This window comes from Castanea sativa, chromosome 8 (assembly GCF_040712315.1).
Source record: "Castanea sativa cultivar Marrone di Chiusa Pesio chromosome 8, ASM4071231v1".
NCBI lineage: Eukaryota > Viridiplantae > Streptophyta > Magnoliopsida > Fagales > Fagaceae > Castanea > Castanea sativa.
Window position 1 is genome coordinate 55,575,272 of NC_134020.1, and position 24,874 is coordinate 55,600,145.

A 24,874-nucleotide genomic window follows, 5' to 3' on the forward strand; every position below is an offset into this window, starting at 1 on the left:
AATAGAGGTACAAGTTGTGACCAAGTGTTCTAGTTTTGTTTACTTTAAGATTGAAGTTATGATGATCCATAAATTTGAAGTTTCTTTTCAATGGATCATAATTTGCACAAATTTTGCTTAATGACAAATTGAGGATCATAATCTGCATAAATTGCACAAGTTGTAGAATTGCTCATGATAACATCTGTGGATCTAAACTCTTCTTGTTGCAGATATGTCACAGGAATTTTGTTCTCAAATTCACATTGGCCAAGGAAAGAAAAAAGGATATTAGATGCCTATATTATTATACCATGTCTTATTAGGGAGTTCTATTTACCTCCAATTATCAATATTAATGTTTACTTTAATTGCAGAAGCTTCATTGACTTTTGGTAGTTGCTCAATCAAGCAACTGACAGTGATCTGCATGTCTGATGTATCTCTACATGGTGTTAATTTCTGCATAATTTTTTGTTGCTGTAGAAATTGTTATGTTTTTCTGCATAATTACTGTTTCTGCAGAATAGGTCCAGTATTGCACATTCTGTAGTAGATTGTCTTATTTTGTTTTAAAGATTTCGGATGTATTGTTAATGTTTCTACAGAAGTTGTTTTTTTTGCATAATTGTTATGCTATTAGGAGTGGATCAGTTTCCCTCTTTCCTATAGATAGTGTTTAGTTTTTGTCTAGGCAGGAGTTGTTGTTTTTATATATTAGTGTTGCTGTTTGATTTAGGTAGTGTTCAGTTTTTTTGGCTAGGCAGAAGTTGTTGTTTTTTGTTGCTGTTAGCAGAGGGTCAGAGGTTTGGATCCCTTGCTTTGTTTACACAGGGTTCTTATGTAATGTTTTGCATATTCATTAAATAAAATTTCTACCTTTTATCTATAAAAAAAATATCATTATATAATTGTTACACCAACATCATTTTTTTTTTTGAAAAGGATACTTTCATTCATCAACAGAGAGAAAATGGAATACAATAGAGTGAGGCATAAGAGCCATATACAGAGCAGAATCAGGGAGGGTAAAATCCATATTGAATGGGGGCATGACACCTTTCCAAACTTGAACAAATTGCACAATAGAAAGGGCATCAGATTCAATAATGATACTGGGGATGTTCATTTCTTGGGCAAGGATGATTCCATTTTCCAGAGCAATGGCTTCGGTTGTATCAGCAGGGTAGCGGGCTGGGAGTTTTTCTTATTACTGCTATGACATGGTCATTGGAGTCTCGGATGATTGCTCCGATGCATGAGGGTCTTCCATCTTTAGTTGTTGCACCATCAACATTAATCTTGTGAGTGCCATTATCATTGAACACTTAACTAAGCAAGATACAAATTTGAGTACACTTTGTATATTTGAACATATAACCCAAAAATAAAATTCTATCTTTGATCAACTGATTGGCATTTCTCCCAAGTTGATGTTTAGGTCAATACACTTTGAACATTACATGAAGTAAATTGGTTGGTATTTCTCCCAGGTCTTTTCCATCTTTCTTTACAACTGCAGTTTTTTTAGAGCATTTTGAAGTCTTACATTTCCAATTGAATGACAAGGTTACAAATTATAACACTTTGATTCCATACATCTGTTTGAGAAAATTTGAAAAATCAAATACAATCATACAATTAAATGTGAAAGCCATTATAACCTGTAATAAAACTCATTATAAAACTACAAAAAAGTCATTAAATTTCCCTTTTTTTTCATCAGCCCTGACATTTTGATCCACCAAAAAAAGAAGCGCCCAATGAATCTAAGAAACCTATGTGTAAAATAAGTAATTCAACATTTATAATCCAAATTCATATCCAAATAATCAAACCATGCCTAAATCCAAAATCATTCCATATCTGGGATGAAAATCAAACAAACTCAACTATAATATCACCTACCTAAATAAAAAATCAAAGCAAATCTGGGGAAAGATCCACAAGTTCATCTTCCAAACCAGACCCCATCAAGTGACCGCCAATGACCATTGCCACTGCCACCAGCCCTAGCGAGCACAACACTACCAGACCCGACCTCATCGACTTGGAGTGAGCCACCGTTCGCCCATGTCAACCTTGCAACCCCATCAAATCTGGTTTGTGTTCTTAGCGTCCATCTCTGTTGTGCATTTTTCTTTTTCAATAGAGTTAACACAAAGTAAAACAATAATGTTAACCCCGGTTGAACTTGAAGATTTAAGTCTATTAACCCCGGTTGAACTTGAAGAGTTAAGTGATTTGAATTTTAATTGATGTGGCACATTTTAGGCCTTTGATTTATTTCAAGCGAATCATGTCCCTTAACTGGACACTCTCCATTTCTAATAGAAATGGAGAGGATTCAGATCCATAGGGAATCCAGGAAGCCAGGGTCCTGCAATCATCAATAAGAGAGAAGATAAAACGATTAGAGTTATTACCAATATTTGCAATCAAATCCACAATAACTTTAGCATTCACTTCAATTTCTATAGCCTCAAGATTCATGCTAATAAAATGGTTCAGACCATCCCGAAGGGCTCAAATTTCAACAAGCAGACTAGTAGTGGTGCCAATATTCCTAGAGAATCCTTGAATCTAGTGGCCCTCCTCATTTCTAATCACCCCACCTCCTCCTGCAACACCTGGATTTCCCAAGGAAGCTCCATTGGTGTTAAGTTTGTACTAGTTACTGAGAGGTTTTTCCCATCTGATTTGGACAGAAACCTTTGGATCGAGTTGGAACTTTAGTTTTCTATGCACAGAAGTCGTTCTCAACTGCCTTGTGCATTATCTCTTCATGGATGTTTGCATTGTGGGTTTTGTGCCAGAAGACCACCTTATTTTTGTGGTGTCATAGTGTCCATACACCAAACAAAAACACAATGATCCATTGAATAGATAGGTGCTAAACAACTTTGTTAGTTTGGTTGAAAGATTTCAACCAACCACCTAAGTCTGAAAAGAAATTTTTTAGAGAATCCCAGCTTACTCTAGCAATGCTTCGCAAAGACACAATCATGAAGAGCATGAATTATAGATTCTAGATTGTTGGAACAGATTTGGCATTCAATCGGCACCATCATGCCTCTTTTGGAGATGCATTCCCTCACTACAATGCTATTGTGGCAACATAGCCATAGAAAGGTCTAAATTCTTGGCAAAGTATTAAGCTTCCAGATCCAGTGTCCCTTAAAAACCCGCTTAGCTTCCTCTTTCCCATTAGCAAGCTTATATGCACTTTTCAAGTCAAAATTTCCACTAGCTGAAACAGCCCAGACCAACCTATCTTCACCTCTAGTTGCCATGGATATCAGAGTAGCTTTTAATTTCGAGAGAATATGGGAAGGAAGAGCCATTGAAATAGCTTCCTAATTCCATCCATTCGTCGAAACAACATCTTTCACTTGGAGGTTAGCTTCTTGTAGAGGGAGAGGACCTTGCACAGAACCACAGATAGGATGCCAATTACCCTCCCAAAAATTGAGATTGCTTTCTCTACCCAACACCCATCTAGATCCAGCTTTAAAAATATCCCTACCCTTCCTTATGGCAAGCTAATTTCAAGAACACGGCAGCTTATCCTCTACCTTTGAAGCTAATCTAGGGGGGTTAGATACTTTTTCTCCAAAACCTTCCTCCACAAAGCATCCTTCTCATTATGAAACCTCGAATTCAGTTTGGCCAAGAGGGCCAAATTCCTGCCTTTGGCTGAGTGGAGACCAAGACCTCCTTCTTTCTTAGGCTTTGTAACTTTCCCCCAACCAGCCAAGTGCATTTTCCTCTTGTTATTAGTTGACCCCCAAATAAAATTCCTATTAGTCCTATCCAGATTACTCAAAAGATTAGCCGAGAGGGAAACACAATACATAACATAAGCTGGCAACACTGAAGTGACTGATTGGACAAGAGTGGTTCGACCAGTATAGGATAACAGATTAACCTTTCACCCTGCAAGCCTCTGCTTAACTTTGTCCAAGATACAATTAAGATCTAGATTGGAGGTCCCTGGATGCTTGATGGATAATCCCAAATACTTCCCCAAGTTTGGGGTAGAATTAAATCCCAAGGTACTGCATAAGGACTCTCTCTTCTCCCTATCAATCTTAAATTTTTTCACATATGGTAAATCCTTGACTAAGCATTTCTCTCATTACTACTTTAGGAAAATTATTGAATACTCCAAAAGTAATATTTTCTTCTTTTACATGTATTGTTCTTCTTACCATGAATTTAAATAGTGGAATTTATTATTATGCGAGAGGATGAAACATTAGCACTAATTTTTATTCTCATTAATATCCCTTGCGGAATGGAATTCATACAACTAACTATAGACTACTTTCTTGAGATCTTAAAATCTTATGGTATGATTTCCCATACTTGTTGTCTTGACAACTCACAGCAAGATAGTCAAGCCAAATGAAAAAATTCATCACGTCTCAAACATTGTTCATATTCTCATCATTTCTGTTTTCACCCTAACCTTTTTTTGAGGTTGTTGATGCTCATTTTGGGAAGCCTAGTAGGAAGAAGAAGTCCAACAACATGCACAGAAGAGAGTTAGTAATTGGATAGAAAAACCATTAAACCAAAGTGGCAGGAATAATGGATCATAAGTCCATAAAACAAACAAGTGGACTTTGAGGAAGCAAATGGGCTTAAAAGGGCTCGAAAAGAGAGAAGTAGCAAACCTATGGGCAATATGTGATGTAGAAAAGTGAGAATGGGCCACAGCAGCCACAACGGGCCTGAAGTAAAGCAAGTAAAGAAAGTAAGGGGTAATGGAGAGTCCATAAACCCCAAAGATGAAGGATAGAGTAATTGGGCCAGGGAAGCCCATGGGGAATGCAAAAGTAGAAAGGGCCAAGAATGCCCAAGGAAAGTAAATGGGCCAAGAACGCCCAAAAGAAAATAAATGGGACATAGGAGCCTGCAAGTAATGTAGTAAAAGTCCAATGATCATACTGTGTCATTAAAAAGGGATAAGTAGCAGGCCTAAAGAGGCCCAGCAGGCTAGGGTTAAATAACATTGCAGCAGGAATAGCAAAATGGTGTGGCAGGAAATGGTAACAAGATTGCAGGAAGGAGTAAAAGAGTGGCCTGAGGGAAGAAAAGCCCACAATCAAGCAAAACCCAGCCCATAAAGGGAACAAGCCATAAAGAATGAGAAATCAGAAAACAACTCATGCCATAAGAAGTTAAGGATGGACGATAGAATGTGCAAACGAGCCTTCAGACAGCAACAAACACATGAACAGCAGGCAAGTTTTGGAATAACATGGAAATGAAGCACGCGCAAGGCCCAGACACCACCAGCCTATACCCAGCCAATATGGGAAGTGGTGGGTCATGGGTCAAATGTAAGAGGGCATGGTCTGGTAGTGGGGAGAGGGGAAAAACCTATTCTGCGATTCCTTCTCAGGCTCTTTTGGTGGAAGCGTCCTACTAAGATGACATACCGCCCAAAATAAGTAAGGATGAGTTGGAATCACTAGGTGCATGCCATGAAGGATGGAGAAAGAGAGAGAGCACCCACACCGTGATAAGTAAGAATGTCACGGCAAACAAACAAACAAAATAGTCCTCTTTGTCTGGTGATGTGGAGTGGCTCAGCCAGCACAGGTAAGTCGTACTAGCTGGGCAACTGACGAATCAGTAATGGTCGACAAGGACACCCACACCAGACAAAGGTGGTTAAATGCTAAAATAGTAAAAGCCAGCCGCGGCAAGCATAATATAAAGGACCCTTGCCATGCACAGCAAAGGGGGGAGAGCACGAACAGAGTAATAGTATCATCTAGGAAGGAATCACAACAAAGAATGGCAGGCATGCACCAAATAGGTTAATTCCCTCTCTCCTTCTAAGCCCCTGCTCTCTGCTAAAAAAGAATAAGAAACTCTTCTGGGCATAAACCATTTAGCCTCGTTCCCTCAAACCAGTTAATTTCTTGTCGAGGGAGATTATTTGCATTGAGGAAATGGTTCCCTTCTTGGTTCCAGCCCCGTAAGATAGTTTGGCACGGCGTACTAATGTTCCACTCTTTAATTCAATAAAACTTATTACTATCCTTTCCCCATTTAGTTCTGTTGTTTTATGTACGGGAAGTCTTTTGTTACCCCCTTTATTTATTCTGTCTAAATAGTGAACACATTTTCCTTTGTTATCTTTATTATATTTGTCTGCCGTAATTTCTCATAACAGCTCTGCCTGTCATGGGCATGCGATAAAAAATGTTGACAAACAGGGCATAGTTTGTGCACAAGCCGGACCAAAGTGGGTTGCAATTGGATCAGTCCCAACTCCCTAATCTAGAACATTTTTGGCCTGACACAGCAGGAGGTAGCCCAGCCCAACATTACAAAAAAGGTCCACCATTACTCTCATTACTACTTTAGGAAAATTATGGAATACTCCAAAAGTAATATTTTCTTCTTTTACATGAATTGTTCTTCTTACCATGAATTTAAATAGTGGAATTTATTATTACGCGAGAGGATGAAGCATTAACACTAATTTTTATTCTCATTAGTATCCCTTGCGGCGTGGAATTCATACAACTAACTATAGATTACTTTCTTGAGATCTTAAAATCTTATGGTATGACTTCCCATACTTGTTGTCTTGACAACTCACAGCAAGATAGTCAAGCCAAATGAAAAAAATTCATTGCGTCTCAAATATTGTTCATATTCTCATCATTTCTGTTTTCACTTGAAATTGCAACAATTGATAGTCTACACTATCAACAAATGTTCCTCCCCAGGGGTGGAGCCAGAAATTTTGGTTTGGGGGGGCCAAGTTGTGATGTTATTTTATTAGTTAAGACATAGTTAAGACAAACCTCTATACACACATATATATAAATTAATTTACTAAGAGAATTTATTATCTTCTAAATTTTAATGAGTATATAAAAGTCAGGTATTTCTTCTATTAGACAGGTACAAAAATTTATCATTTTCTACATAGTTTAATTTGTTAAACCTCTTAAATTATATGATTTTAATATAATTTCTCTTTCTTTTAAGAGTACAATTGAAATGACTCAAAATTGGGGGGGCCAACTTCAATTTTTACATGCTATATTTTTTAAAATGTAAATTATATACATACTATAAATTAATTTTTTTTTTAATTTTGGGGGGCCTTGGCCCCCCACCCTTGTGTGTGGCTCCACCACTGTTCCTCCCCCGCCCTTACTCTGACTACATGGATGAATTCAAATTTGATGAGAAAAATTAATATGCTACAATTCTGGTATCAATTGAGATAAGTAGAATAACTTTATTCATCCCTAGCAAGTACAAAGATGGTATTTCACCCTCACGGAAGAGCTTTGATGCCATAAAGGGAAATAAATTCCTCCAAACAATATTTTCGGCCCATGCAGAGGATCCAATTAAAGGGATCTCTGATTCATTCATGCCTCAACCACTTTCCAAGGCTCACAGAATAACAATTATTTAATGTTCCCAAGAGAGAGTGACAGTGACCTTACAAATTTGTCAAACCCTGAAAAATACACTACCACTGTCGTAAACAGTAGTCAAGTGTACAACAAAGACTGAATCAATAGGCTTAGGGCAATTAAAAAAAAAAAAAAAGAAGAATCATGAGGAGCTTAAAGTTAAGTATGTTCCGGCTCCAAACCTTTACAAATCCAAACAAAAAAGGAAAAGCAGATAGTCACAGACATGATCATGTATCATAATCAAACATAAAAGATTTATGTACCCTTAGATCTTCTTGTGCCGTGTTTGGATTCCCATCACTTTATGTCCCTTATTTAATATATAACTGTTTTTTAGCCGCATAGCTAGCCCCACCGTACATCTACATGACTTATGGCCACCTAACACTGCAATAAGGTCACGCAACTGAGTCAGAACAAGAAAATCAAATCCATATAATTAACTTAATTAATTAATAAAATAAACAAACAAAGAATTGAGCAACAGAAGTGCCATGCAGCTTATCTGTCTGATATAATTGTTTTCACTGATTGTTGTACAAAAGCCAACATTTGGGGTTGCTATATAGCTCTTGCAGTCTTGCTTCTTAGTCTCAGTTCTCAATGTTAATGTCTTTTTCTGTGACTCACTCTTTCTTGATATGTCCCCAAATTTAACTGAGGCTTAAGCATAACACAGATGTCTCTTTTTCCGGATTTGTAGCTCCATGATATATTCTTTCTCCCGAATAGTCTTCTTCACTTGTGTGCTTTTGGTGTTTTTTTTTACCTGCAAGTGTGTGTGGCTTTAAGTGTTAAGGCTTCATATTCCGGTTTTGGTTGATGAAAGAAACGGCGAGTCTTGAAGCGTGATCATCATTCATCATTGCAAACATTCTAGGTCAGTATATATATATAGAAACCTAATCATCATCCTAGCTATTTTCTTTTCATAGTTGGTGCAAGTAGTTATGGTGATTTTGGTGCTTACAATTAATGCATACACATATTATATGACTCAAAAGAGTGAATGCATGTTTATTGTTTTAAAAATTCTAGACCATAATGAATATAAGTGAGAGGCAATCAATAATAATATATTATATAAAATAATTATAAAAAACTTATTAGAATAATCTTATTGATCATGGGTTGATTGGCCCAAAGATTTATTACAGAGGACTCACTACACATGTCAATATATCATGCTAGGTCCCACAATAGAGTCGGTATTACTTGTGATTAGAAAGGTGTTAAGTTGATTTGACTGTGAATTTCATATCCCATCTGAACAAAGCTTTTCTGCGATCTGAGAAATTCGTTTCTGGTTAGGCCCATGTGCATGGCAGTAGTTAATTGACGTAGTCTGCAAAAAATATTAGTCACTGCTGACAACTTAGAAATTTTGGTAGTTCGCACGTCCAACTTAATTCTTAGCCTTTCATTTTATTATTCTTTTCGTTTTAATTTTAATTTTTTTAAAATTCCAAATGCTTTCTTTATTATATTATTATGTAGCAACATACAAGCTCTTCTTTTTATTTTTGTAATTGAAGGCATAGATGTTCCTTACCTAATATTAAGGAGCCTAATTAAGTGTTTGTCCAAACAAAATCATTTAGCTTTTTAGGGTTTTTTTTTTGGGGGAGGGGGGGGGGGTTGTCTCAGCTTTTTAAATTTTTTTTTAATTATTAATTTGATAATAAAGTAATTTATAGCTTTTTTTATAATAACTTTATTTTAAACATAACTTTAAAATAAAGTTATATTTTTTCTTTGGTAGAAAATAAAGTTATGTTTTAAAACACAATGTAAATAAGCAACTAAAGATTATGAGATACTAAACAAACACTAATTAACTTGAATAAGAATAGGTTGCCTAGGTTGTTTGTCTCACTAGCAATTGCAGGGAAGCTTTCTATTGTGCTGTTTAGTCCAGAAAGTTGTATTTTATTGTGAGAATAAACAATAAATCGAAGTTGATTTTTATTTTTTAACATTTCAAGTGAATAATAAATTTGAACAAGTTCTTATTATTTTTTTCATTCAAACTTTAATTCACAAATAGTTGATAAATCCTTGTTTTCATCTTTTTCATGAAATCAAAATGGTTAACTTTGTACTTATTAACTTTTAAAATCAATGGTAAAGATAAAACTTTGTTAAATAAAATGAATGATTACATAAATCCTAAAACTTATCCTTGATTTCAGATGAAATTCCAACGTTCTAATGGTATCAATATCTATCTAATAATTTGATAACTATTATAATCATTCTACCTATGCACACGCTGATTTTCACACCAAATTTTACAACTTGTTGATTTGTATGATTATGAGTAGTTAATGAATAGTGGTGGGCTCATACAATCAGTAGCGAACAAAGAGTGTCTACCACTCATAGTAATACAAGTCAAGAAATTGTGAAATTGAGCATGATCGTAAAATTATCCTACTAAACTATTTCATTAGTGAGTTTTTATATGGGTACTAAAAGACTCTGAATATCAAGCAATATTTTAGTGTAAAAACATCTAAAGAATGTGACATTTCCATCAACTTGTTGTATTTATTTATCAAGATTTGTTACATCATCAAGTGTCTTGTAATATAATGGTATTAGTTTTTTTTTTTTATGAAGAGAATAAGTGTTCAAATCTGTGATTCATGTGAAGGATTTTGTGTCAACATAGATCAAGTGTAGTTATGTGAGTTTCTATTGATTTTAAGGAAAGTTGTAAAAAGTATAACAAATCAAATTCTACACAGTTTTTATTTTTATTTTTATTTTTATTTTTTATGTACATGAATATATTCACAAATTTCTTACAATAGTTGAGATGACAAATGGTCATGTGATAAATAATAAAATGATAATAGTAGTGAGTTTATGTGATAATCAATAACATTTTACCATTTTAGTGAGTTGTGATACAATGTTTTTAAAACTATAAATTTGATATTCAAAATTTTAATTTAATTTTGAAATTAAGATCAAACTTAAGGATTTACATGTACTGATGTACTTCGAAAAATTTCAAGATAATGTATTATTGGACTAAGCCTATTTCAAGCAAAGTTTGTACTCATGTGCATGTTATCTTTCCCTTTTCATTATTATCCAAGCAGAAGCAGTGTTTGTGATCTCGTGTTTGTAGTTCTTCCCCAAAAAAGTGAACGATAATTATGGTTTCTGCGGCTTTGGCATTGTTACCGATACTATCAGTGATCAAGCAGGCAACTTAAAGTTTTTGCAGGTACAGTTTCTGCAGATGTGTACACCATTTTCTTTTTCTTTAATGAAACTACAGTTGCTTTCATTACTCCCCTAATCCCCATATATATATATATATATGTATGTGTATATATATATATATATTATACAACCCTGTTAACTATTTTCATTTTTGTAATTATTTTTATTGTGGAAGCAGTGAAAATTCCTTAATCACGTCAATTAAGGAATATTCCAATTCTTAATTATGTCAATTATCTCCTGGGCTTTAAGCTGAATCAGTACTTTTTTTTTTTTTTTGAGGGGCAGCTGAATCAGTACTTTAGCACGGGTGTTTGAAGTTGGAATTTTAACTAATGAAAATCATAATTAAGTATATTGGAATATGCAAATAATTATCATGTGTAAATAGAGTTTCAAAGCTTAACATGAAAGTAACAAACAAACAAAAAATTGTTTACCCCTATATTTCGTCTCTACCAAATGCAAAATCTCCAATTCATAAGTTTGAACTTTGAAGGATATTCTTAAGCTAAACTAATATAAATAGTCATACAATAATATTTCATCACATGAATTCCTGTCTTGTCTCTTTTACATTCATAAATGGAATTTAGAGGGAATGGAATAAAGAGGATGGTGGAGCTGGGAACCCACAATTGCCTTATTTGAGAGTTTTTAAAAGGAAATGAAAAGGTGGTAGGTTCTCTTCCTTTTCCCTCATTTGTATTCCTTGAAAAGTAGGGGTATTTTTTTTTTTGGAAGAAAAAGCAAGTTAAACTTACCTCCATTGCCTATGGTGGAATTAGATTTCTTCACCCTTATCATTATTTTCATGGAAAAATTTAAATAGTTCAATTTACTATATATCCTTGTTATTTTCTTATAAAAGAGTTTTAAATATTTATTGAAGTTAGTTCGTTAACTGTGTAAATTGAAATTTGGACCTTTTTCTTAGCCAAGTGAAGTTTTGAGAAAATGAAAATGACTAGTAAATATTGTTGGCATATGTGATAAAGATAAATATTCACCAATTAAGTCATAAATACCTAAAGTCAAATTTTATTTAACCCACCCCCCCCCCCCCCCCCAAAAAAAAAAACTCAAAATTAAAGCATGGTATTAGCTAGGCTGCACTTTAAGAACCAACGCGCTCTTTGAGCTAAGTTGGAAAATTAATGAGCTTTGCTAAGAATCTTGTAGTTTAATTTTTTGACACTTTCTAGTGCTTTCAATAAAAACATTTAGGATTTAAATCTCCCTTCCTATTTATTGAATTTTCAAAAAGAAAATTAGTAGGCTTTAAGTATAAGGTTAAGCTTTAAAGCATTTGTGTAACAAGCTTCTTACAAAGTCATTCCCAAATTAAAGTATGAATGATACTATTAACTAAAAAACACACTAAACTCTTCAAGTACTTTAAAAAGGCTAGTCTGAGGTAATCAAAAGACAGCCTACGAAAATGGCTGATATAATGGTAATCTAGAAGTTCATACGTGGATGAAACTAAATGTGCCTTAACCACTTGTCCATAATTTGAGTGGGATACCAATAGTACATAATGAGAGTCCAGTTCAAATTGGATTGTTAACACTTGCTTCGGGTTTCTTTAATAGGTTCTTCAGTTCTTCTTGCAAATGTTACCACTTGCTTTGGATTGTTACCACTTGTTAGGGAAACCCAATTGGATGGACTGGCCCAACTTAAGCACAATTATGTTGGTGTAATCATATATATTTTTTGTTTTTTATTTTTGCTGAATATATATTTGTAGTTAATTTGTTGGGCTGTAAATTAGTTTCAAGAATAAAAACTAGGCTTTAGTTCTGCTTTAGCTAATGCATGGACTATCCTCATGTATGTCAGTTTTGTCCCTTCGCCGCATAATACAGCAAATTTGATTTAAAAAAAAAAAAGTCTGTTTATTAGATTTAAGTTTAAATAGTACTGGAATGGGGATTTGGGATGTTGCTATCTGGGAAACTGAGAAATGTATGTTTCTATCTGGGAAACTGAGAAATGTATTGTTCTCAAGAATCTCAAGTATTTTTTTTTTACCCTGATTAATTTTTGCCCAAATATCTAGTTTCTTCACTTTATATTATGCATGGTTTCTTCTGTGCATCATGGTAATAAAAAATTCTGATGTACATATTTCTCCCCATATGCTGCAGGCAATATATACATGTAACAAGGTGAAGTTGGAGCAGGTGAAAGGTAAACTATACCAACATCGTTTAGTTCCAGTATGTTGAGATGGAACCTTGGAGTTGCTCTTTATTTACTAAAGGATTAGCCAACACAAATGGTATGACTTAGCCCCTAGCTAGTTTATAAGACAAATAACTCTTTTTTTTTTTTTTTTTTTTTGAGAGAACAAATAACTCATTTAATTCAACTATTGCTCTACATGTATATTACTTCTGCATGCATATAAGTTGAATTTCCTTGTGTGGATTTTTCTCCTAGATCTGCTTAATTGCTTTGCTGGTGTAAAGTTGTGTGTGGAAATATATGGTGTCTCATTCAATTTCTGTGATATTGATATAATTTACCATAGACAGATATCTAGATATAGATGTTGCATTTTTTTTGCTACACCTCTTTTCCTTTGGAAGATATAGTTTTTTTTTTTTTTTGGGAGATAATATCTTAATATAACATAATTATAGGGATCAACGTTTGACCCAAAAATTTAATCTTATGAGTTTGGGCCCAACTATGCTATATTGCAAAATTTTCCTTAGTTATAGGGTCAAATTATTGATGTTAATTTGTTGATCACTTTGGTTGTTGCTTTTAAGCTACTTTGGTGCTTCTATAACCCTAAGTATCGATAGAGACAACAACAGATGATTTATAGGACAAAATAGAGTAGTTTTCTAAAACCTAGCAATTATGTTCACCAACAATTTCAATAGTGGTTGAGTTTTCAATTTATTGGAAGTTCGTATCAATTATACAACACCATCAACAATCACACCTCAATCCTAAAACTTTCAAGTTAGTTATGAATACTCAATAGACTAATTAAAATTAGTCATATTTGTGTTTATATATATATATATATATATATATATATATATATATATATATATATATATATATATATATATTTGTCATTTTATCCTATCGAACATACTCTCATTTACACATAACTATATTATCTCAAGTGAATCACATCACTCATTCTATCATCAATAGGGATCACCCTCATCGTAAGTGAATTTCTTAATTTCGCATTCTATCTTTTTTTATATTTCCACCTATTTATCTTAACATTCTTATTTTAGCTACACACATTTTATGACCATGTGACTTCTTAATGGTCCAACATTCAACACCATAGATCATAATTAGTCTTATAAAAAATTTTCTTTTAACTTAATAGGTATTCGACTACCACATAAAACTTTTAATTGTTTTCTCCACTTCATCCACCCTCAAGGGACATAGCTAGGAATTTTTATTTTGGGGGAGGGTATAATATTGATATAATAATCATAACGCATTAATACATTGAATACAAAATTATTAACTTTAATATATAATCATATTCTTAAATTTTAATGAACATACAATAATTCTCTAATTCACAATAAACATATGAAAATTATCCAAAAAAAAATTAAAAAATGAAAAATAAAATAAATAAATATTACTAGATAATTAGAAATCTAACCGCTAAATTGCATGTTCTTTATGTTCTTAATACATATATCAAATATTGTGTCAATTATATATTATTTATTATATGATTTATAAGTCTATATTTTATGTATAATTTTAAATTACAAAAACTTGAAATTTAATAACTATTAATCTTTAATTTTTTAGAAATTTTGTAAGCACAGAGGATATAAGAAGAAGATGTAATCCAATGGTAAATTTGTCAAAATTCACCTCTAATAAAAAAAAAATTTGAGTAAATTTGTAATCTTAGGCTACAACTAATATTGTAACTAAACTTTGTCTTTAAAAAAAATCATTTCACATCAAAATTATGCTGGACGACAATCTTTTATAAAATAAAATTCATCCATTATTTTCTCAATAATGAGATTCTTTGCAATTTTCTCACACTCTTACATTTTTTCTTTCGAACGGTCTCACACTCTTTTAGATTCATTGATGAGATTGAGTTGTGAAGGGTTTGTTTAGTTGTTGAGAAGAGAGTTGTTGTGTTGAGAAAAGAAAAAAAAAAAGAAACATTAGGCAGTGTGGGGCAGCACTATAAAGGAGGAAAATGACCCGAGCATTGAGATTGAGAATTGAAGGGGGGGGGGGGGGGGGGACAAAAATTCTGCTTAAAAATGGGCTGCCAATTATGTTATTTGAAGAAAGTGGGTAATTGTCCATTGGATTAACCACAAGTATTTGGACAATTGGATGAATCATTTATTATTTTATTGGAGAACAAATGGCCATTATCTATTGGACTAAGTATAAATCTTAGGAATAATTGGTTTGGAGGATATATATATATATATATATATACACACTATTTGGGAATATAATATAATCATAACCTTTTCAATTTCTCCATCGTCATGACTTGTTGATTTAAGATATCAAAATCACTTAGTCTTTGGGATCTCTTTAAGATCAAGTTTTAGAATTCCTTCATCTATATCTCTACTTTTACTAAACATACATTACAAAATTTACACTTGCTTTGTAGTTCTACTTAATTGAAAAATTTTAGTAGTTAAAACTTCTCTCCAAATTTCTAACACGGCATTAACTAGTTTCATCCACTGAAGGGTACCAAGGGACTTAATCTAATGTTGAATTATCAAAAAAAAAAAAAAAGGAATTGCATGTGCACAAGGGCTAGTATAAATGTATAGCTAATAGATAACATAATAGGAAATGATTACCTGATAAACAAAATATGGATAGAGTTGAAATATGTCGTACGTTGAATACATACTAAAGTGTGATGACACTGATGGGAAATACTAAGTACCTGGCGTGCCTATTGTTCCAGAGCTCACCCTTCATGCACTCAAGAAAAGGAATGATTAGCTTTTGATGCTTCCATAGCGTATAAATTGAAATGATATTATTTTCTATACTTATTTATTTATTATATACATGCTAATTAATGCTCTACTATATATATATATTCTTTTTGATACATACTATATATATTCTTGACCTTGAGTTCATGCTGCATGCTGTATTGCATTTCTTTTACCCTCAAAAGTTATTTTGTTATTACATTTATCAATTTCCTCCATCATATTCATTAGGAGTACTCAAGTATAAACAAAAATCATGTATCCTTCCAAACATAAAAGCCCCATATGATAGGAAGTCCCAAATTCCTTCCAAACATAAAAGCCCCATATTTCATTCTATCTAGGGTATTTAGCCATGTGATATACACTTATAGGCTAAGGTATGGCTAAAAGAAGGTCATGTTACAGTACACTAATTAAGAAATATATATATTGAAGTAGAAAAATGAACACTATATTATCATATCAGACTAAGCTTGAGCGGCCAGTTCTGGATGTAAAAAAGAGATACAATTAACATCAAACACATATCATACTAAGCTTGAGCAGCCTTTCAGTCCATGCATGCAATACCTTTTGAAGCCAAATAATATGATACGGAAATTCGGTATCAACAAAATCATTGAGTTCACATTAATCATTATTCATGTCATGGATGCACAGAGACCACTTGGTACTTGTCAGTGAGAAATTAATCATTACTCATCTGGAGAATTCAGTTCATGACAAAAACTCTGCATATGTTTCAAGAAAATTTGTTAGACATCATTTTTTTTCCTTCAACACTTTAGTACTTGTGAGTGAGAAATTAATCATTATTGGTCTGGAGAATTCAATAGTTACAGTACTGCGCATGACAAAGATTCTGCATATCTTCCAGCAGGCACTTTTAAAATCAACAGGGTTCTAAGAAAATTTTTAGAGATCACTTTTTTCTTGAAACAACTGCAAATTTGATGCTTCGATGCCTGATTTACTCTATGAAGGGATTATTATCGGGTTCAATAGTCTTACTTGATGTGGTTGAACATTATTTTTTCTACAACATTGAAGATTCTATTTTCAAGGAAATTTTTTAACATACACACATTCATACTAATACATGTATATGTATAACCAAAGGTATATATTAGGCCTTCTTTTCATCTATATGAAAGTAAATTGCATATATATAATAGCAATAGAGAAAAGAAAATGATCAGCATAAGATTTTGCTAGGAAGATAAATATCTTGGGAAGACTACTTAAGTAGTTAATATATTATATAAAAACACATTTCACCTAAAAGGCCTAAACTCAATGGGTATGATCAACTCAACTATGTTATATTAACTACTTATTTTTCTCATTAATATCTTATGTGGGACTTCACAACTTAACCAACCAAATTACTCACATGTGAATATTCTAAAAAATCTCCCCCCTTACATGTGAATCTTTTACTAAGTCACTTGTGGCACTTCAATTAGTCTCACCCCTTAAACAAAAGCCATTTTCTTGACAATCCAAGTGACATGCATCACCAGCACCAATAGTATGCCCTTTACTCAACCATGCTTAGGGTAGACATAGGAGTCTTCACAACTATGGGAATCACCAATACACAATCACCTTGACTCACCACCAATAGAACCCTTACTCAACCATGGTTAAGAGAACATGAGAGTCTTCCTCATTCTACTTGGTGTGACCCACTAATGAACACTTGTCCTCGAACCATCGACTCTGATATCACTTGTTGAGGAGATAAATATCTTTTGAAGACTCCTTGAGTAAAAATATAATATATAGAGACACATTTAACTCAAAAGGCCTAACTCCAATGGGTATGAGCTCAACTATATTATATTAACCACTCGCTCTTTTCATTAATATTCCATGTGGGATTTCACCACTTAACCATTCACATTACTCACATGTGACTATTCTAATAGATTTCCATTTGAAGGGAAAAAAATCCAAATAAGTTCGATCCTCAAATAACGATTTTTCCCCTAAAATTCTCTACCTTTGAATTAACGGAATTAAAAAAAAAAAATAGCACAGTAAGCAATACAGAAATATAAAATGAAGTAGTTCAAGTTACCTAAATGCCATCTATACACAAATCTAAAATGAAGTACTTTACCTAATATTTAAGCCAAAGAAAGTTCATATCTTTCTATGCATATGTTTAGAGTCATAGTTCATCTCCACTTACCCAGCCGAAAAAAAAAAGGGAGTCACACATGATCTCCACTTGAGAGTTATATATATATATTTTGATCCATTGATTGGAGCATCATTGTTACAGATTCTAATTTGAGTTTTAGTTGCATTTCCCTTTCTATAAATACTTATTTGGATTGCTTTATAATTATAAGACCCTTCTCATTAGGTTTGCACTACAAAAACCCCATGACATGCGTCTAACCAATCACCTTCTCCAGAATTCTAAGCGCATTTCTTCGGTAAGTAAAAATTGGTAAGTTAATGAAGCAGGAAATTTTTATGAAACTATTAGAATATATAAAACATGGATATATGATACCAGATTTTTTTAAAAAAAAGGTGAAAACAGCTTTAACACCAATATAAAATGTATGAGAAAATATGAAAAATAAAAATAAAAGTGAGAGAGAGAATGTAGAGAATTAGCGTGCTAAGAATTCAAAAATAATTATCTCATGCATCTAACATATACCATCTCTCTCACAACATGTAGGTCTCACAATTGGATGTGATCCATATGTTGTGGGAAAGATCATGCTTAAGTTGGTTTCCACATAACATTTAAATCCATAACAAAAAGATCTTGATAGCTACAATTTACTATTGAGCCCTTTGTTTACAATAAACCTATCAAAGATTGTTAGAAATTGTCTCAAATTCCTATGTAGAATTAGTTTCAATATTGGGAATCCTCGAAATGGAAGCAAATTAAGGATCTCCTTGGTATGAAAAGGAAAAAATATTCTTTGTTCAAGAATAAATATGTTATTCCTTGCCCATTAAAGAATATGATTGGAGCTTTATAAATAGTTATTATTGGATAATGCAAATAGTTTGGTAGTTTTTGCATGCCCAAGAGTACTCCCACATTTAAAGAGAAGAAAACTCATAGAGAAACATGGAATGAGTTTCTTTGAAGAGTAATTCGGTAGATTTTTGGGGTTGAATGATGCCTGTGTTGTGTTAAGAGTTTATTTTGTTAGTATGAGAGAGTTATTGAATGTATTGGGACTTCCGACTTTGGGTTGTGAATTTTTGTGTGTGAGGATTGTGAGTTAGTTACAGTAGTTGTAATCTATATCATTGATAGTAGATTTTGGTTAGTGTGGTTTGTGAATATTGACTTGGAATTGGCCGAACTACATTAAAATTATTGCCTTATATAGATATTTTATTTATAGCAAGCTAAATCCTAGACTAACACCCGCACTCAAACTCAAGAGGTGAAAGCATGAAAAATAACTTGAACTTGGGAAGGTGAGACCTTGAAGGAAAGGATAATTGGATTAGATGTGGAATCAACCAAGGTAGACCAAATTAAATGAAGCATGAACGGCAAACTAGAATGAAGGCCACATGCACACAATGATTGAAGCTTGAGTGTTGAGCGTGGTGTTTAATACATATTGAGATTACTGATCAGAGACATGGTTGGAAAAACTCCACTTGAAGATGATAAAGACACGGGCCAAGGGGAAAAAAAGGCCAATACAGGTTACATATTAGAGGTGTGATCTGAATAACGCAACCTGAAGATGATCAAGACATGTCACTAGAAAGAAATTAGATAGAGGAGGTTACTTGTAATGAACTAAGGAAAATCACTCATTACGTCTATGCTTTATCCAAAAAAGAATAGTAGTCACAATAGGGGTTCTTTGTAATTGTTTATAAACTCAAATCAACCAAAAATATGTTGTATGTGGAATTCAGCACTATACATCTATACCTGCACAACACACTCAACTAATTCAATAGCAATTTAGTGCATACAATCTCCTTCACTTAAATCTCTAACATGCTTGTCTAGGCCCACATCATAGGGTAATATTTCTGGGTCCATATAGATGAACTCTGATACCATTTACAATAACCTAAGGAAAAACATTGCTCACATATCCTCTATACATTAGTCATATTTGAGACTCCTTATAGTAGTTTTGTAAGACTCAAATAATTTAATATATGTCCAAAATGAGACTCAAAACACACTCACAAAACACAAACTCAACTATTTCAATATCAATTTGAGGTATAGAGTAGATAAGGCTAACATTCTTCGCTGGTTCGTTACGTTAATAATCAACATGGTCTATCATACTTAGCTAATATGATTAAGGACACTTGACTAGAAGGAATACTGAAAAACAAGTGCAAAAAACAATATACGTGTGAACGTTGATGTAGTTGGAATCATCATGATTGTCTTGTTAGAAAAATATCAAATCAAGACGTTGTCCATGATAAGGAAAAGATCAAAATGAGTCCTATACAGTGGCTAGCAGCAGTGGTCAGAGAAAGAGCCTAAAATCTGCTTATTGGAGATGCGAATTAGAGGAGGCCATAGAAGCCTGCCCTTGATACTATTTATAAAAAAATAAAACATAATTATGATATCATGTTAAAAAAGGTAAAACATAACTTTGACACCATGATCATAAAGTACATGAGAGAATATGAAAAATAAATAAATAAAGAAAAAAGAGGGGGTGGAGAGAGGGAGAAAATGTGGGGATTAACATGTTTCGACTTTAGAGACCTGCATATACAATGAAAAGTCCTCCGTAACTAAATATTTGCTTTTTTTCAATGAACTCATTCAAAGGTATTTATAGTAGACTAAATCATAGATTAATCCAAGTAAGATTAAGATTACTTTATTTACATTTCAAGTAAGATTAAAAATAATGGACCTATATTAGAATTATATAACATATTTAGACCTTCATTAGGATTGAACGTTTAAATCTTTAACACAAGCTATCCCGTTGACTCTAATGCAATTGTATGTATGATCATATTCGACGTAGAGACAACTGTTAGATACTTTGTGCTCTTGAAAACGTTTTAAACATCCTGAGAAACTAATAATTAATTAATGATTGAAAATATTGTTGCTTTAATGGAATTTTCTACTTTGAAATAAATCTAGTAAATATTTCTACCTGGAAGTTCTAGAATCTGCTGCATATTGCCTAGTCTCTTGCCATTCTTGAAGTGGAAATCGTGGTATCAAGTAGATCTGAGACTAGTCCTCTTTAAGCTGCAAGACAATGATATGATACTCCAAGATGCTTTTGAGTAAGGATAACTGCCATGTCCATGAGCTAAAAATAATAGAAAATTATAAAGAAAGGAAAAGAATATGAAGTTTTCATTACTTCTTTTCAAACCTGCTGCTTAGAAAGAGAACAGATCTCTTGTGCAAAACAATATTCAGAAGAGCTCAACCACTAGTAGCCTTGTCTAAAGTAATTTTTGAACATGTCCTCTTGTATTACAACTAAGGAAGGAATAAATTAGCCTAAAATTGAATATCAAATATATTCATGTTTTCTTGTTGCTTTTCTAATTTTTGTTTTTGTTTTTATAATTCTGATACAACTTTGCTACTAGCAAGTAATTTTTGTACGAACAGTAACCAACACATATATGATAATGTTTAAACATTATAAAAATAGAAATAGTTCAAAATATAATGATGTTGACAAAATAAAGCTCTAAATTCTTATAAATGTTAATCCAAGGAGTACAACAAGTTTTTAGTACTTGGTTTAACATTCAGCAAACAGTTCATTAGGACACATGGCAGTTGAAGACAGGTAAAAACACACCTTTTTTGTTCATGCACTGAAAAAAAGAGCACCTCAATATGTTAACTGCAATTCTTGTCACACCCACCCAACCGAGGATTTCAAAAGAATTGGTTTTCTAGACAATGAGATTGCAAAGAATTATTTGAGGTAGCCAAAAGATTTGAAGTAGGGTTTTGATGTTGAGAATTTGAAGAGGTAATGAAATATGAACTAGGGCTTTGCTCTGGGGTAGTGTTTGGGGTGGTCATGAAAATTGAACTAAGCATTTGTTCTTGGGCATTGTAGGTAGTTGTGAAAATCGAAGTAGACTTCATTTCTTGAGGTTTCGAGGTGGCTGTGACAATTGCACTAGGGAGTTTTACTGGTATATCACCTGTGGATGGCTCCGCCGGCATGCTTGTTGTTCTGCAGCAAAAGGACTGCATATTGGCATTTTTGCTATTCCAATTCACAGGAAATCCTGGAAAATCTTCTTCGAAATTCCCCCCACTTGAGACTGTAACATTGTGTGAGGAATTAGCACCCACAATGCCCAAATTTTTCTCATTGATGCTAACAGAATTGATTTGATGTTCTAGCAAGTGATTGTTGTTGCTAGGCTGCTCAACCTCAGGCATCATTCTCAGAGAAGATTTCATTTCTTGGCTACAGAAACATGCTTTCTCACCAGTCTCAAGGGGAGTAGAAGACCATACCTGTCCCAACTTACTTGGGCTTGCTTCAGAACTTTGTTTAGATTTCTCAAGGTCTCTGATTATCATTTTTTCCCTTGTTCTCTCCCTTGCTCTTGATCTTGCTTTGTCCCTGGAATCCCTTGCAACTCTATGTATTTTTCTGTTCTTTTTCACTCTGACTGAGCGATTGACAAATTCACCATCATCCACAATCTCCAAATTTTGTGAAACCACTTCACTTTCTGATGTAAATGAGACAGTACTCTTAGCAACATCACTGCAACTAAATTGCTTCACTTGTGACATAGTACTTTCTGTGAGTTCCTTGATTGCAGTCTTGGACTTAGAAAATAGCCACTCAATGGTTTTGCTTGCTTTATCAAAGCCTAACATGTCTTGAAGATCAAAGAACTTACGCGCAATCTGAAGGGACAACCTCATTCTGCGATCTCTAGGACCTTGAGCAGTACAGATCTTGCTGTGCCTGTCCTTCTTACCAGTCCTCTTTCTGGGGCTTGTCTGTTTTGGACCACCATTGCTTTTCTTCTTTGGAATTGTTCTTTTAGAAGGAATCAACTGCTCGGAGACGGTGTTGTTGCTACTCGCTTCCTTAATGTTATCTGAAGCCACAACACTATTTTCAGTCTGAGCTTGAGAAGAAATAGTACCAACAAAGAATTGCTGTTGTAAAAAAAGGTTACTAAAAAATTGATCATCATCCTCAGCAAAAAGAGGAGCCAAGTGTGAGCTAGTGTTTTCATCATTTGCAAAGCACTTTTCAAGCATGGTTTGGTTGGTGTATGTAAAAGCGCTGTGACTGTTGCTACAAGGAAACATGGCCTCTCTTTGGAGAATACTGGGTGATCTGTAATTGACAAGCTACTGCTTTTTATGCTTGAGAAAAAAATAAACAAAACACTAGAGGAATGGAGAGGACGATGGTCAATTTGCCTAGGCTATTTGAAAGGGTATGCTATGCCAGTTAGGGTACTACCATAAGAGCTTGACATAGGGGGTGTTATATAATTACTTGGTGGAATTTATATATTAAAAAAATACTACCTATAATTTCAATAATTTTATAAAAATATTACATGTCCAAGTTGGTATTATATAGGTAAAAAAGTATTAGTAAATAAACCTACAAAACATAACTGTCAGCAACAGTATTCATAAACTAAGTAGGTAGTAGGTAATGATGTTAAAAATGAAAGAACACCAGAAAGAGAAGAGATTTAAGTCTAACCACAAATGAGAGAGTTACTGTTGTTGAGAACTTTGCTTTCACCGTGACCTTTTGTTGCAAAAAGTAATAAACTAGTGTGGTGCAGCTTGGATTGAGAGAGAGAGAGAGAGAGAGAGAGAGAGAGAGAGAGAGAAAGGGATAGCAAGGTAGTGCGAGTGGTACAGTAGAAGTAAGTGGATACGAAAGAGAAATATAGGGTGTTGAGGATGCTATGGATCTGTGAAAGTGTGGGAGATAGATAGAAAGATAGATACGAATTAAGCACAAAACCGAGTATTGCGACATTTCACGTGGGTGCAGGTGGGCAGCTTGATAGCAACGTTTCCTGTTCTTTTCAGAGATAGAAAGAGAGGGAGAGAGACTCTGCGAGAGATAGAGAGAGAGAGAGTTTCAGTTAATTAGGGTAGAGACATGGCCAACTCTATGAGTAGGAACCCTAGGAAGAAAGAAAGAGAGAAAGAGAGTGAGAGAAAGAAAGAAGGACAATTATATGATGAATGGAACAGAGGCTATATTGTACAAATTGAACAACTTTACCGACTTGAAAGCCAGCGCTTCTTTGACTGGACGACCAAATGTCATTTTCTACTTCTCTGACTGCATTTTTATAATTCATCTTGGGTTTCTATTTTGAGTAGTGGTTAATTAGTACACACCAAATCATCTCACAGGTTTGTTTCTAATTGGAACATATTGTGCATACACACTTGTTTTTAGTTGAAATTATTGCTTACTGCATTTAGTATGTGTAAGAGTTAGCGTAATGATCACCTCATAAATACAGATTTTTGTGAAGTAGGAAAAAAAAGTTAGGATTTAAGCTTCTCAAAAAAATCTTCACTTACATATAAATTTAGATTAAACTTATCATTTAAAAAAAAATTATTTCCCTTCTTTTTCTATGATTTTTATTTTCATATATTTTAATCTTTGAATAATCTCACAACCTTTTCCAAAAGAAGCTCCTCTTAAAGTTCTAAACTTTGTACGATTTAGTTCTTTCCAATTACGCCTACTGGACAATCTTCAATCTCAATACATGCCTCTCACATTCACAAAAAGAAAGAAAGCTAAGAAAGAATTGCACATGCTCATCATCCTTCACTAGACTTCTACCATTTTCACATGCCGGTTCTCTCTGCTAGACCTTGACCTAGCTAGGAATGATTTCTCTCCATAGCTCGAATAAAAATCTTTCGTGATTGTGAAAATGGAAATGCTCCTCTACTTTATGTCCCTTTCTATTATACCATTTATAAATACCATTCATACATACCATACCGTAGCCTTAAAAAGAATGAATAAATTCTCCTTTCTTTCTGCTTCAATGATCATATCCCGTGAATTTAGATTTGACAAGTAAAGGTCATTGTCCTTCACTAAAGGAATATGAGCTTTTACTAAAAAGAAAAGGTCATATCTAGGCAAGTCCACATAATAAAAGTGCGTATTAGGTATACCAATGATT

General features: G+C 33.6%; 1 protein-coding gene across 1 annotated transcript; it reads right to left on the reverse strand.

The window, feature by feature from the left end:
* Nucleotides 1–21,584: 21,584 nt before the first annotated feature.
* Nucleotides 21,585–22,946, reverse strand: LOC142606581 (uncharacterized). The gene has a single exon (XM_075777893.1). The coding sequence runs from the start codon at nt 22,944–22,946 to the stop codon at nt 21,585–21,587; it is 1,362 nt and encodes a 453-aa protein (XP_075634008.1).
* Nucleotides 22,947–24,874: the final 1,928 nt, after the last annotated feature.

Bases quoted from the DNA above. Each gene is read 5' to 3' on its own strand.
- LOC142606581 (XM_075777893.1), bottom strand. From the start codon at position 22,946: ATGCTTGAAAAGTGCTTTGCAAATGATGAAAACACTAGCTCACACTTG.